Here is a 13,203-nt window from a genome sequence, read left to right on the forward strand (position 1 = left end):
GTGAATACACAAAGCTGGTTTTCAGAAAGAAATGCCACAATGACCCAAAATGTCCTTAACCACTTAATAACCTGTAGCGATATGCATTGTTGCCTTTAGGGAGTTTTTACGAGTTACTGTGAGGTTGCTGGTGATGGTTTCAAGTACGCCAAGAATGTGAAGTACTACTCTAAAGCTTGTTTCATATGTCATTGGTTTTATTTCCTTCTTGAAGTGTATTAGAATCTGTGTGACATCATTCTAAGCACTTTCACAAATCTTGTGCCATCCTTTTTACTCCTTTGAAATGGTTTCATCTTCACATTCAGTTTCAACATTGCTTAAGATGGCCTGTCTTACAGTACCAGAAGAAATCTTGAAAGCTCTTCGTGGACTCTGAGTTCATGACACGTGCTAAGTGGAAGGCTTCTTGATAATGTTCAGTGTGTCAAGCTGATACTATTCCAAATCATATATTATTTGAATACATATTTTATTCCACAATATTCTGTATTTCATTTCTCTTTCTCTGTCAACCAAGTTGTGCTTCATTGAGTAAGTTACCCCAATGCCCCGATGTCATTATTCATGCTTGCGATGTATGAATGCTTTGGCCCTCTGTGGCCCCATCCTGGTGTCAAATGCACCGAACACAAAGAAATGGAATAAAAATGGTACTGTATATATATATATATATATATATATATATATATATATATATATATATATATATATATATATATATATATATATATATATATATATATATATATAAAATACAGTGCTTCATAAATTTATTTAGACCATTGGAACTATTGGTCTAATCATCCAGCCTCATGAAGTGCTTTACTACGTTCTTTTTTTTTTTTTTTTCAACTGAGCTCACAACATCTGACCAGTTTGAACAGGAATGACAAATTTCAAATTGAATTCACATTTTTCTACCCAAATTTGAACCAGGTCAAAAATGAATCGAGCTTAACATTCAGCCAACTACTAAAAACATTTTTAATCCAGTTCTAAGATATTATTTGATCTTGAATGACAGATTTCAAGCTGCTGGTTAAGAAAAGTAATTAACTGAGTCATAAATAATAACTTAAATGTGAATAAAGAGTTGTCTGTCTTTGGGTGTAGCAGCCACGCTTAATACTTGACTGGCTGTCATGTTAGCAGAGTTCCATTCCTGGTAAACTGTTTATCTGTCGTGCCCCTGCCGGGAACTGCACAATAGGTCAATGATATCCAGTACAGGAGCTCTGACTGTCTGCCTTTATTTGGAAAACTCAATTTTATTTAAGATATTCATTTGACATGTTTTTATGGTTTGTTTGTCTTTTTATTTGAATAACCGTTTAGACCTGAGCATTTTGTTTAATCTATTTACAGAAGTTCTACACAAATTTCCGTGTCGATCAAAATTGAGCTTTAACATTTTTTGTATATTGTAACGACTCTTCTTTTGGATCTCATTCAGTTTTGCAGTTGTTCAAAATGTTGTATCTATTGTATGTCGGGGTACAAGAGGGATGTTTAAACTGGACCATGGAGCGAGAGGAGTTTGCCCTTTAGCTCGATATTATGTACAAGTCCATGCTGCTCTGTTCGATTATAAAAGGCAATTTTTGGTGCCTTGGCTTCACTCTGATTGGCACCACCATGGAGAGAAGTGTGCTGCGAATCAGCATCTTTGGGCTACTTTTGGCTTTTGGCACCACACAACCCAAGGTAGGATGATTCATGACACACAGCGATACAACTGCACACACTGTTTAAAAAAAAAAAAATCTGGCGGCTTGGTTGCCAGTATATTTTCGTGAAAAATAAAGTAAGATTTAGTCAGCCTCACTCTCTCTATCTATCGTTCAAATACCCGATTTATTTTACAGCACAAAAATGTTCGATTGAATTCTTGAGAAAAATATTGTTTTAACATATTGACATTTGTGATTTGTTGAGTATTTCTTCACAGCTGCATCTTGATCCTGTGTATCGAGTATTGCGTGTTAGCTTTAGTATCTCGGATGCCGCAGACAGGAATCGTTTAAATATGCAATCCGATTTGGTGTCTAGAGTATGGACATGATTGCTTCAGCCCACACGGAGTGAAAAGTAAAGGAAATTAGGGTGTTTTCCCTTGGACCAATGAGATTTCAGGTCCACCACTCTTGTTTTTTTTTTTTTTACAATTTGATCTTTGCTCAGCTGACTGACAACTGTTTGCTCAGGATGACTGGGAGATCTACAGCTTTCACATCAACTCCACGGTAACCAGTCGATACGCCACCACCATCATCACAAGCCGTGTGGTCAATCGGAAAGACGATTCCCAAGAAATAGAGTTCCACGTGCGGATTCCCAAGAATGCCTTCATCAGCAAATTCAGAATGTGGGTCCAGTTTACAACTACTTTTGTTGTTGGTTCCTATACAGTTGTGATTGAAGTAGTGAGCAAACACAGACATATTTTATAGTGAACCGGAGTTTTCTAACCTTCATGAATTCATGGCATATTTTACTTTCAAATTCCAAATCAATTTGGCCTGTTTGAAAAATAAATATTGGCTTTGTTTCTTTTCTTAATTAAAAATTCCAGAATATGCATGCATCAAACAGAACATTTTAAAAAATATAAACAAATGACACATTGATTCGGGAATACCCTTGAGCTTTTCTTGCCTGTCCCCAGGTTTATGGACGGCCAGGTGTATGACGGTGTTGTGAAGGCTAAAGAAGCAGCTCAGCAGCAGTACTCTGACGCCGTGTCCCGCGGTGAAAGTGCTGGCATCGTCAGGTACTGAACAGGATGTTTACAAATGAAAAGTAATATGTATGTGTGTGGTTGTCTGTCTACTCGCCGATCGGTGACCAATCCAGGGTGTTGTCTACCTTTTGCTCAAAGTTATCAGGAACACACTCTTAAAACTGCTGGGATAAAAGTAACCCAAATTGGTTCCCAAAAGGAACAGATTCAACACTGGATTATTTAGACTCAGCACATTGAGTCAATATTTTGATCCAACAAACTGATGAGTTGAAAGTACCAAAAAATGGTCATCGAAATGTTATAAGTATAGCTGTGCTTAAAAATTAATATTTTACGACAAACATTTTCCAAGACGAAGTCAATTTTTCCTAGCAAGTCTCTCATGTTGTTTGGCACAATTTCTTCATCGCAATATAACTTGAAATTTACTTCAACCAGAGTACACAAAACTGTCCAAAATGGAGTTTTTCAGGTCTTCAGCCCCCCCCCCCCCAAATACAATCACCAACCCAATCTGCTTGTCCAAAATAAACAATCCAATCTTGGTAATAATAACACTAACCTGCTCACAGCTCTCCCATGAGAGGTTTGGGAAAACAAGTCCGCATTTTTTGGTGTGGAGGCTCAACTTTACAGAAAATAACCAAATGGGTGCCTGATGTTTGTTTGTGCACTTTTCACAGCTCAGTTGGGAGGACTCTCGAGGAGTTTAAGACCTCAGTGACCGTAGCCGCTCTAAAAAAGGTGACCTTTGAACTAACATACGAGGAGCTACTCAAACGCACGCTCGGCAAGTACGAACTGCAGATCCACGCTCGCCCCATGCAGCCTGTCAAAGACTTCAAGGTGTGTCTCGCCGATCAATTACCTGCAATCACTGCATTGGTCTGACTTCTTTATTCCAAATTTCAGGTGGATGTGCACTTACAAGAAAATGCAGGAATCAGTTTCATCGATGTTAAAGGAGGACTTAGCACCGGCGCGCTGGCTAATGCTATCACCAAAATACACGAAGACCAACAGGTAAAATATGAGGCAAAGAAATAGTGTTTTGTAGTTCATGCCATTTCTATTTTATTATTTCCAACGTGTCCAAGCTTCAAATATATTGACACCTGGGTCAAGTAAAAGAAAAAAATGGAACTAGTACTTTCATGCCCTCGGATATGGACAGGGAGAATTTTGAATTTGAATGGGACAAATGGTCAAATACAAATTTAAAATGAGAACCTTCGCAAGGAGCTGCTGTCGACCACAACTCACGCTCACACGCAGAGTCGAGGGCCAAACTCTCTTGTGACTGATGTCATAATTACTGTTTCACTCAACCCTTCATTCCTCAGACACACGATCACACTACTCTCCCTCCTACTACTCGCTCTCAGCACAAATTTTTCATCCACTCACAAATCACACTCGCCCTAACAGACAGGCGACACGCAAAGCATCCATCGTCTTCTGATTCTCACAATGTTTTTATTTATTTATTTTTTTAATTCATGTACTGCAGCAAGTAGCTACCCTGCAATAATAGTAATCGTAAATTAGCATTAGCGTTATATAAGTTCCGACAATGCAAATGTTTTTTAGTTCATCTATACAGCATTTTTATAGCAATTCATAAAGTTACTTAAATTTAAAAAGAGTGTAAGATAGTCATTGATTTGTATTGAGATCAATTCTCCCGCAACATGGTGGCTTTTGTCTTTCATGTTTCACGTTGATGACGCATGTGGAGGTCACACGTGGCGATTCCTGTTCTCCTCCACTCGTTCCAGATTTTGGAAAATCCAATCAACCTTTACCCATTCCTCTAATTTAACAATTCCCCATCAAACTTTTGCAGGCCTCGGTTTCTTTCTACCCGACAGTGGACCAACAAAAACTATGTGACAGCTGTGGAGATGAGGGTATGAATGGAGATCTGGTGATAGTTTATGACGTGAACAGAAACAGGTCTCTGGGGGACATCAAGGTAAAAGAAACCGTCAATATTCTCGACTGAATAGTCTCCAGCCAATTCATTAGGTACACCTCTACTACGGTTTTTAATTAATGATAATATTGTGCCATCTATTGTGGTTGCAGTTTTGTTTCTATTCAGCATTTCTATTGCTTTTACTGTACTTGGGATGTAGTCGAGGTGTTCCTACCTGTTCTGTGATTTTTTTTGGTGCAGTATACTGCATATTGTGTCTCAAGGGATTGCTTTTCAATTTTGTTTTGACACCAGACATCAAGTGGATATTTTGTCCATCACTTTGCTCCATCGCAACTTACCCGCATTCCAAAAAACGTGGTCTTTGTCATTGATAAAAGTGGTTCCATGCGTGGCAAGAAAATTGAACAGGTACAGTCATTTGAGTCTTCTATGATAGTTTATTTTTGGTTTCAACTTCTCAAGCAAAAGTTGTTATTTCAATAATTGTCATCATCAAAAATTCGATTATTAATCTCAGACCCGGACAGCATTAATCCATATCCTGAATGACCTGGCGGAGGATGACTTCTTTGGTCTCATCACTTTTGATAGCAGCATATATTACTGGAAGGCAGAACTTGTTCAGGCCAACTCACAAAATGTGAAGAGCGCCAAAGAATTTGCAGCAAATATTAGAGAGCATGGAGGTAGTTTAAACATTTCTTTCTGACTAAGTAATATTTTGACTAACGTTTGCCATCCGAAGTTACATTGTGCTGATGTTGTTTTACGTCCTTTAGGCACAAACATTAATGACGCATTGTTGGATGGATCACGTATGCTGAATGAGAACCCCCGGAAAGGTTCAGCTTCTATCCTCATACTGCTCACTGACGGAGACCCAACCTCAGGTTAACACACACGCACACACACTTTTTCATACATATATGTAACAGATGAGATATTATGCAACAGAGCTAATAAACAGGCACAAAACATAAATGGTGTATCACCACATGTAGACAGACACTATTACAATACAGTGGATCGTCGCTATTCACGGGGGACAGTGACCAGACCAACCCGTAAACAGAAAAAATCCGTAAATAATTGACACCCATTTTGAATGTGCAACGGGAAAAAAAACCAACCACAAAGTGCCGATGTTAAGCCCTTTAATCATGATGAGCAACCTGTTTATTTCTTTGTGTTCAGTTGAATTATGTCGTTACTCCATGTTTTTATAAAGTACAACATTATACAGTGGTATTTTCCTGACTAAAAATCATATTGCAAAATTTTGGATTAATGTGCATGTTTTTTTATTTTGTTTTTGTTTTACTTGATTTGAAATTAGAACAACTTGAATGTGAGACTGGAGGTTCCACTGTAGAATAAATTAGTCTTTTTGTTTGGAAAAAAAAAAAAAGGTTTCTCTCTTGGCTGCCCTGACTGCAGGTGTGACCGATCTTGAAAAAATATACTCCAACGTGATGGAGGCCATTCAAGACAAATTCCCACTCTACTGCCTTGGTTTCGGTTTTGACGTCAACTTTAATTTTCTTGAGAAGCTGTCGTTGCTGAACAACGGGGCTGCGCGGCGTATTTATGCTGACGCTGATGCCGATTTGCAGCTCAAGGTAAATTTGGGAAATTGCATCCTTATTAATATTTTATTTATTATTTTGATGGATGATGACGATAATAAGATTGTGTCATTACCAACAGGGCTTCTATGATGAGGTGGCCAATCCTCTTTTGACCGATGTGGTGATGATTTATAACGGCGGCAGCAATCTGACCAAGACCAACTTCAGTCAGTATTACAACGGTTCTGAGATTGTGGTGGCCGGTCAGATCACGGACAACAACATTGACACCTTCGACCCACGCGTTGTGGCTATTTCGGTGAGCGTCCTTCTTCACTGCACATGAGCTGTGATTTTGTACAAACTACTTGTTCTTTAAACTCTTTTTCACTCTGCAGAGGAACGCGAGTATCATTTTCTCAGAGAAAAACAGCACGACCAAGTCTACAGACAGCAACATTCAGAGGGTTTGGGCCTACCTGACTGTGAAACAACTCCTAGAGAAAGAGTCAGTACTTTTTAATAGGGGTGTAACAAAAAAGAAAAAAAAAAAGATTGGAATCGTAAAATTGGCTTTGGCTTAAAAATCGAACCCAATCAAATTGAAATGTTGTTCAAAATATACTGTCCTTGAATCGCATTACACGCCATTTTCATTACTAAACAGCCACATCTGACAGTGTACAGAATAAGTGCCTCTTCAAGTCATGATATGGAGGACAATAAAACAAAAAAAAAATCGCATCTCATTTTCAATATCATTGCTTCTCCTATTTGATGGAATGGAAATGGCAACAAACTGTTTACATTGATTTTAATTAAGCTATTAGTCATTAAATTGTTGAAAAAAGATCCTGCAGGAAATATATCTTAGTGTTTTAACATTTTCACAAATTGCATCGCAGGTTGCAGTATTCAGGAGATGAGAAGGAGAAAATGAAAAATGAAACCTTGAGGTTGTCACTCAAGTACAACTTTGTGACCCCGCTCACATCCATGGTGGTCACCAAGCCAACAAAGGAGAAGACGGAGGTGCTTCACAAACCCAGTGAGGGAGCTCCGCCGCCTCCCGAGAGGCCCACTTATGGATTTAGTGGGGTAGGGTCTATGCCACGGGCCACTCTAATAAACAGAAACCTGCAACGTTCTGGAGTTGCCTACAGTGAGTAGCATTCATGTGAATTAAAGAGCAAAATACAATGCAACACATTCAATGAACTGTCTTCTCTAATTGCAGGGCAACCGACGCCTGCTTTAGGTAAATGACTCCGCCCTCGCCCCCCTTGAACCCTCACTCATGCCTATTCCCAAAACTTTACATGCTTGCGATCAAAATGCTGAGCGACGAGCGCTGCATGGTGGCAGTGACTTAACTCACATGACAACAAACAGCAACTTGGCATTAATTGAAAATGTGTTCGAAAAACGACCACATCTAGCTTATTTCCAGCACATAATAGGAAACGGCATAGACACGCTAACACATTTTCGGTGGCGTTATAACTTTTAGGAAAAGGATATAAAAACACAAACGTTGACGCAACACACGTTCAGTCATATTTGCTTTGTCTTCTTCGAAGAACGATTAATAGTATAATTTTCCTTATTATAGCAATTGCATTTTTTTTTTTTTTTGACAGGGGCACGGTTTGTACAAGGTATGTACAATGTATAAGAAAACTGCAAGTAAACGCATATTGAAGTACAGTGTTTTTTCACAAGTCTAATCAGAGTTTTGTGTGATTCCAAATTACCCATTTATTCAAAAACAAGCATTTGAAATTATTTTTCACAACCTCTCATTGAAGAGATGAATTTAACTTTGTCTGTTTCTTTTTGTGACAGGCATGGGCGGTTTACCAGGTGTGACATGAACAACAGAGATGACAGAACAAATATTTTGTGATTTGTTTGACATTTTCTTTAAAGCCTTTACGAAGATAGGCCTCCACATATTCTCCATGCTTTTTCTCATTTAAAAAAAAAACACAAACTTGCCAGTTGTTACAATATTACATATGTCCCTTTTTCTTTTAAGGATGAATTAATTGCCTTTTTTTTCTGACAGATTATCCAGGTTTTCATGGTAAGAAGTCCCAACAAATATGATTCACCCTTTATACTGCCCCCAAGTGGCCAAAGCTCACATACTTGAATGAGCTCACAATGTGCATTGAAGTGAATGAGAAAGTGTGTCAGAATCTATTGAATAATTTGATATAATTCAGTTTTTAAGGGACCACTCGCTGTAAGTGTATTGTTATAGTTTGCAGTGCTTTCGAACTGTAATACATCATACTGACTGGGATATTTCCGATATTTTGGTTGCCTTTCTCACGTGCAAGGGTCAAATCATTAGAAATAGTGTATTGTAGTGTAGTATAATGTTTTGATCAGCACCCCCCCGCATTTTCATTAATTGAATTTAATTGAATTTAATTTAATTTTAAACTGATAATAATTGTTTGTGCCATTTGCACCACATTACAAGCAAGAAGTCCAACTTTTCTATGTGTGGCATCAATAAAGATTATTAGCGCAAATGACATCATTCAAATGATTACAACCAACAGGCAATTTAGTTAGAGAGTGGTTTGCATCTTATCCCTCCACGTGACAGTGGGTTAAATTGTTGTTGTTAACGTGTGCAGGTGGACATAATTTGATATTGGATTGTGGTTGGCATTCATTCCAAATGTGATTGGCCTTTTCCAGGTGTCCTTGCACCAGCTCCAATGCCAGATATAGAACATCGCGCAGGTAAGCAAGCAAGCGCCCATGACGTCACCTGTTTTGATGATCCATAATGCGATCAAACAAACATCAGACGATTGTGTTCAGTTTATACTACTTCCGGTTTGGAGATGTTTAAACATATATAATTATATTTTTACGTAAGATAAGTAGACCAGATCAAGTGTGGAATAAGCTCTAAATCATTGTATGCATTTGCAGCTGATTTACCCGTGCGTCAATACACACAGCACATGACTCCCATTTTGCCAACCTACCATAAAATTCTGGCAACCTCAGCACCTGGTAAGACTATTAATTGATTGACGTAATTGAGTCATTCAATATTATGTTTACGGATCTCATTGTGCCTCTTCTTCTGCCATTACAGTTGTTCAAGCCAACATCCGCTTTTTGCTCCCTGCTCAGAATCAAGAGGCACTTTGTTTTGATATCCCTGCAACAACTCAACTTCGGCTCCTTCACATCCCCAGTGCAGGTCAGTCCAACTGACACATTTCCATTCATTCATTTGGCTCATTCCATGTAAAAAAAAACTGAATTTTCCCTTTCTTCAAATTTTGATGTGGCATAGGGAAAATATCTTACATTATTTTTTAAGCTGATTTGGGAATGATTTTAAAGCTCCACAAAACTGCTTGAAATGCTCTTTTTACAATTTTTTGAAGATTTAGAATGTTTGTAGGCCTACAACAGATAAATACAAATGATAATTTCATAAGCACATCAGCAAATGGGAGGGTAATGTTAAATTAGCATAATGTGACATATTACATATGTATCATACAAAGGTACGACAAATGCGTTTTAATTTTTAAAAAGAGAAATATTCTTTTGTTTATCTTGCTAAGATATTGTTGAACAGTGTGTAATTGATTGAGGCAAAATTAAAAGCTTTGAAAACAATCAAGGCCAAAATTGAAATCCAGACTAATCTTCCATTTTAGATTCATATTTTCATATGCGACTCCAGGGTTTTATTTTTTTACCTGCAATGGGAAATTTTATTATTATTAATATTTTTTTTTATTTTTTTATGAAATTCAATTCCAGTATGAGGTTATTTTCCCCCATGGAGTTTCTAAATTACAAAATGAATTTCAACTAAACTCTGGGCTGCAAATGTTATTTTTTTGCATTATTCTGTAGAGTGCTCTAAAGTTTATGTGACATGTACAACAGATCAATTTCATGTGTTAAGATTTATTATTGGCAGTAGATGCTTTATTTAAAATGTTGACTTTCTTTAAAAAGAACTTTACATTTGGTCATTCCAAATCCTAACAAGAGTATATGAAATTATATGGATTTAATTATTCTTGAGTACATCAAGATTGTTGTTTCAAATTCTTCTTAAAAGTCTCTTTAATTCACCTACAGCTATCTAATATTGAACAAAAAGATTTTGTATTCCAGGCGTTCCATTCCCAACTACATCTCAAAATTTGAAGAAAATATGCTTGTTCCTTGGAATGTCCCATTTCTTCACCATTAACATGTTTTGTGTTTTATCACGAATCCGATTGTCGCTTGGTGTTGAGTTGTTGGACATCTCTTCTACACTAGGACTCTCTGTGAATGGTGCACTGGACGGAACAACAGGCTTCAAAAGGATAGTTTTCCATTTGCACCCGAACATCAATCTTACCGTTGACACGAGTGGTGTCTTCACTTATGATGGACAAACTAGACAGACATCATCATGGCAGATCGGACAGCAGACGATAACTGCTGGAAGGTGATTTTGCATTGAGACGGTGGTTGAGTGCAGTCAATGGCCCACTTGTTTCAGCACTGACTGAACTAACCGCTTAAATAGGGTGCACTGGTAACCAGAATCAGGCTTGTGCCTCTGAAAGATTCAACTTTCAACAAAAAAAAAACTTCCTCACAAAATGGTGTATCAAAAAGGAGCAATTTGTGATTGGATGCTTTTAGGTCACGTAAAGATGTTTAAGATGTTAGAAAAAATGTTTTTCCACAGTGCGACAGTGATTAAACGGGACCAGGAAGTTGAAATCACTGTTGGGGAAACACGCCTGATCATCTTGCGTCATAGCAACACAGGAGAAAAAATCCTCTGGCCAGTTTTAAGACAGCGGGCTTCAGACAATAATGCTGAAGGAATTTTAGGTGAGTTTTTCCTTTGTATTTAAGTTTTTGTGACATCAAATTAAATGGTATTAATTAGTTCTAAGCTTTTTCCAGCATTATGATGCCCCTCGAAAAATCTTTGGTCTTCTGCTAGAAATGACAATGAGTAAATTAATAAATAAATAAATGTCAGGAGAAATCTACTTGAGCATCTTAAACTAATTTTCGGTTAATCAGAGGGACTGAAAATGGTGGCAGGCGTGAGTTGACTCCGATGTCACATGAGTTCAAATGTGATTGTTAATTATTCTTAACACATGCACATTCCATTCATGCGAGAGTGCTCACTTGTGAAATCAAATTAAAACAGTTGTTTACTTTGACTTTCACTCTCCAGTGAGAAAAAAAATATCTACAAAAATGTTGGATTGTGTGTTGGTTGTGCAAAAATTCAAGTTGTCCTCTATCACTAATAGCTTTTTATTGTCCCATCTCCTGTTTACAGCACAAATGCCAGCAGTTTATGAAGAAGTGCACCAACAAGTTACAAAACTTAAAATCAAAGACCAGGAAATCGTTGTTGCCAGGTACCTTATTCTTACATAACATCTTCTTTTTTTTTGTTGTTGTTTCGGTACATTCAGCGTGCGAACAAACCATTTTTCTTTCCGGCGTAGATCCCTGGCTGCTGACTACAGTTTTTCCCCCGCTGTTATTTCACCCTGCTGGCTCATGCCTGCTGAGTCAGCACTACAATCCAAGCTCAGTGATTTCACTCTTTCTATTTTATGACGAGGCAGGCTTTTAGATCCATTTAACTCAAAGTAGACATGAGTGCAAAACATTCTTTCCTCATGTCACATAATAAACGTTTGCCAAACCAGCGTGCGTTCAAGCTCTTCTTTGTAAACATTAGGATTGCACCTTAGAGTTTCATTTTTGAGATAAAAAAAATCTCAATCATCATATCCGATTTTTGTGTCAAAAACGTCTACGGGAAAAAAGTGAGAGTAGCATATTCGTCCATTTGATTAACATAACTTGGAATAATGACGATAGACTGAACAAAATAACAACAATGGCAGACCGAGTGAAACATTGGTATTCAGTTTCAGTATTGGTATTCAGCGTGACAAACAACGGCAGACATGAAAGGAGTGGCCCGGATGACACACTGGGTGGAACCGTTTAATTAGGACTCATTAAAGCACAACCGCAAATGACACACTTGAATAAATAATACTTTTGGAATGTGGGTGAAAGCAGGACTACCCAAGACACAACCATGGGGACAAATTCTGCACTGGAAGGCAAGACTGGGAAACTTTGAACCTGACTGTTGATTCAAGCGCTCACCACATGCCCCATCATTAAACTGCGGAAATAAATAAAACATAGGAACGAAATTGTAGTGGGAGACGAAGAAACATGAAGAGATGGCTTTTAAGTGTCCCTAAACGTACATATCTTCGACGCTGATTTAGAGAATACCTTGCACATCAGGTTTTTCAGATATTTTAATTTATTTTTTGTTTTTTAAGTTTGACCTAGAAAAAGAGCAACATGGATTTTATTGCATGTAATTTATTATGGTGGACTGAAAGTGCAAAAATTAAATAAATAAATGCACCACTACATGTTTAATTAAAATTGTCATTAATTTCTTCATTCATTAAATATGAATGAATTAATAATAATAATATAAACAACAACAACAACAACAATAATAATAATATTATTATTATTAATAGTGATAATAATAATAATAATAATAATAATAATAATTATTATTATTATTATTATTATTATTATTATTATTATTATGCAAACCGGATGTTCTAGAGGAAAAAAAAGAGGGCAGCTTTGGAATCAGTGCAAATAAATAATTTAAATGAAATGTTCAGGCATCGCTGAATTAAAAAAAAAAAATCAAAATTAGTTGACCTGTTCTCTTTTATACATTGAATAGAATAAGATCATTTGTCTTTCATTTATTCTCGTAATTTACATTTTAAGAGATGTGAGAGGAGATGATGGGTGAGTGTGTGTGAAGGGGTAGGAGGGGCAATGTTGGGGAATGATCGGATTAACATGGAGAC

The 13,203-nt window shown here is 37.2% G+C and overlaps 1 protein-coding gene across 4 annotated transcripts; it reads left to right on the plus strand.

Annotated features, from left to right (window-relative positions):
- Positions 1-1,623: 1,623 nt before the first annotated feature.
- LOC148327516 (inter-alpha-trypsin inhibitor heavy chain H3-like) lies at positions 1,624-11,988 on the plus strand. Of its 4 annotated transcripts, XM_088309481.1 has the most exons (24): positions 1,624-1,707; positions 2,208-2,368; positions 2,669-2,773; positions 3,430-3,592; positions 3,659-3,769; positions 4,593-4,721; positions 4,980-5,096; positions 5,206-5,374; positions 5,468-5,578; positions 6,126-6,307; positions 6,396-6,575; positions 6,655-6,764; positions 7,162-7,418; positions 7,494-7,514; positions 7,897-7,914; positions 8,102-8,119; positions 8,325-8,342; positions 8,972-9,016; positions 9,212-9,295; positions 9,381-9,488; positions 10,577-10,748; positions 10,995-11,143; positions 11,610-11,691; positions 11,782-11,988. In XM_088309481.1, the coding sequence occupies exons 1-24, from the start codon at positions 1,639-1,641 to the stop codon at positions 11,894-11,896; spliced, it is 2,694 nt and encodes an 897-aa protein (XP_088165607.1). In that variant the 5' UTR covers positions 1,624-1,638; the 3' UTR covers positions 11,897-11,988. The 4 variants fall into 4 exon arrangements, with proteins under 4 accessions (XP_088165607.1, XP_088165609.1, XP_088165608.1 ...); XM_088309483.1 differs by lacking the exon at positions 8,325-8,342; XM_088309482.1 differs by lacking the exon at positions 7,897-7,914.
- Positions 11,989-13,203: the final 1,215 nt, after the last annotated feature.

Source organism: Idiotropiscis lumnitzeri, chromosome 11 (genome assembly GCF_059441095.1).
Source record: "Idiotropiscis lumnitzeri isolate Australia: NSW breed Sydney's pygmy pipehorse chromosome 11, RoL_Ilum_1.0, whole genome shotgun sequence".
NCBI classification, from domain to species: Eukaryota; Metazoa; Chordata; class Actinopteri; order Syngnathiformes; family Syngnathidae; genus Idiotropiscis; species Idiotropiscis lumnitzeri.

Bases quoted from the DNA above. Each gene is read 5' to 3' on its own strand.
- LOC148327516 (XM_088309481.1), top strand. From the start codon at position 1,639: ATGGAGAGAAGTGTGCTGCGAATCAGCATCTTTGGGCTACTTTTGGCT. The intron at 5,097-5,205 runs GTACAGTCATTT...TATTAATCTCAG, and splicing joins GTGGCAAGAAAATTGAACAG to ACCCGGACAGCATTAATCCA. The intron at 9,296-9,380 runs GTAAGACTATTA...CTGCCATTACAG, and splicing joins TCTGGCAACCTCAGCACCTG to TTGTTCAAGCCAACATCCGC.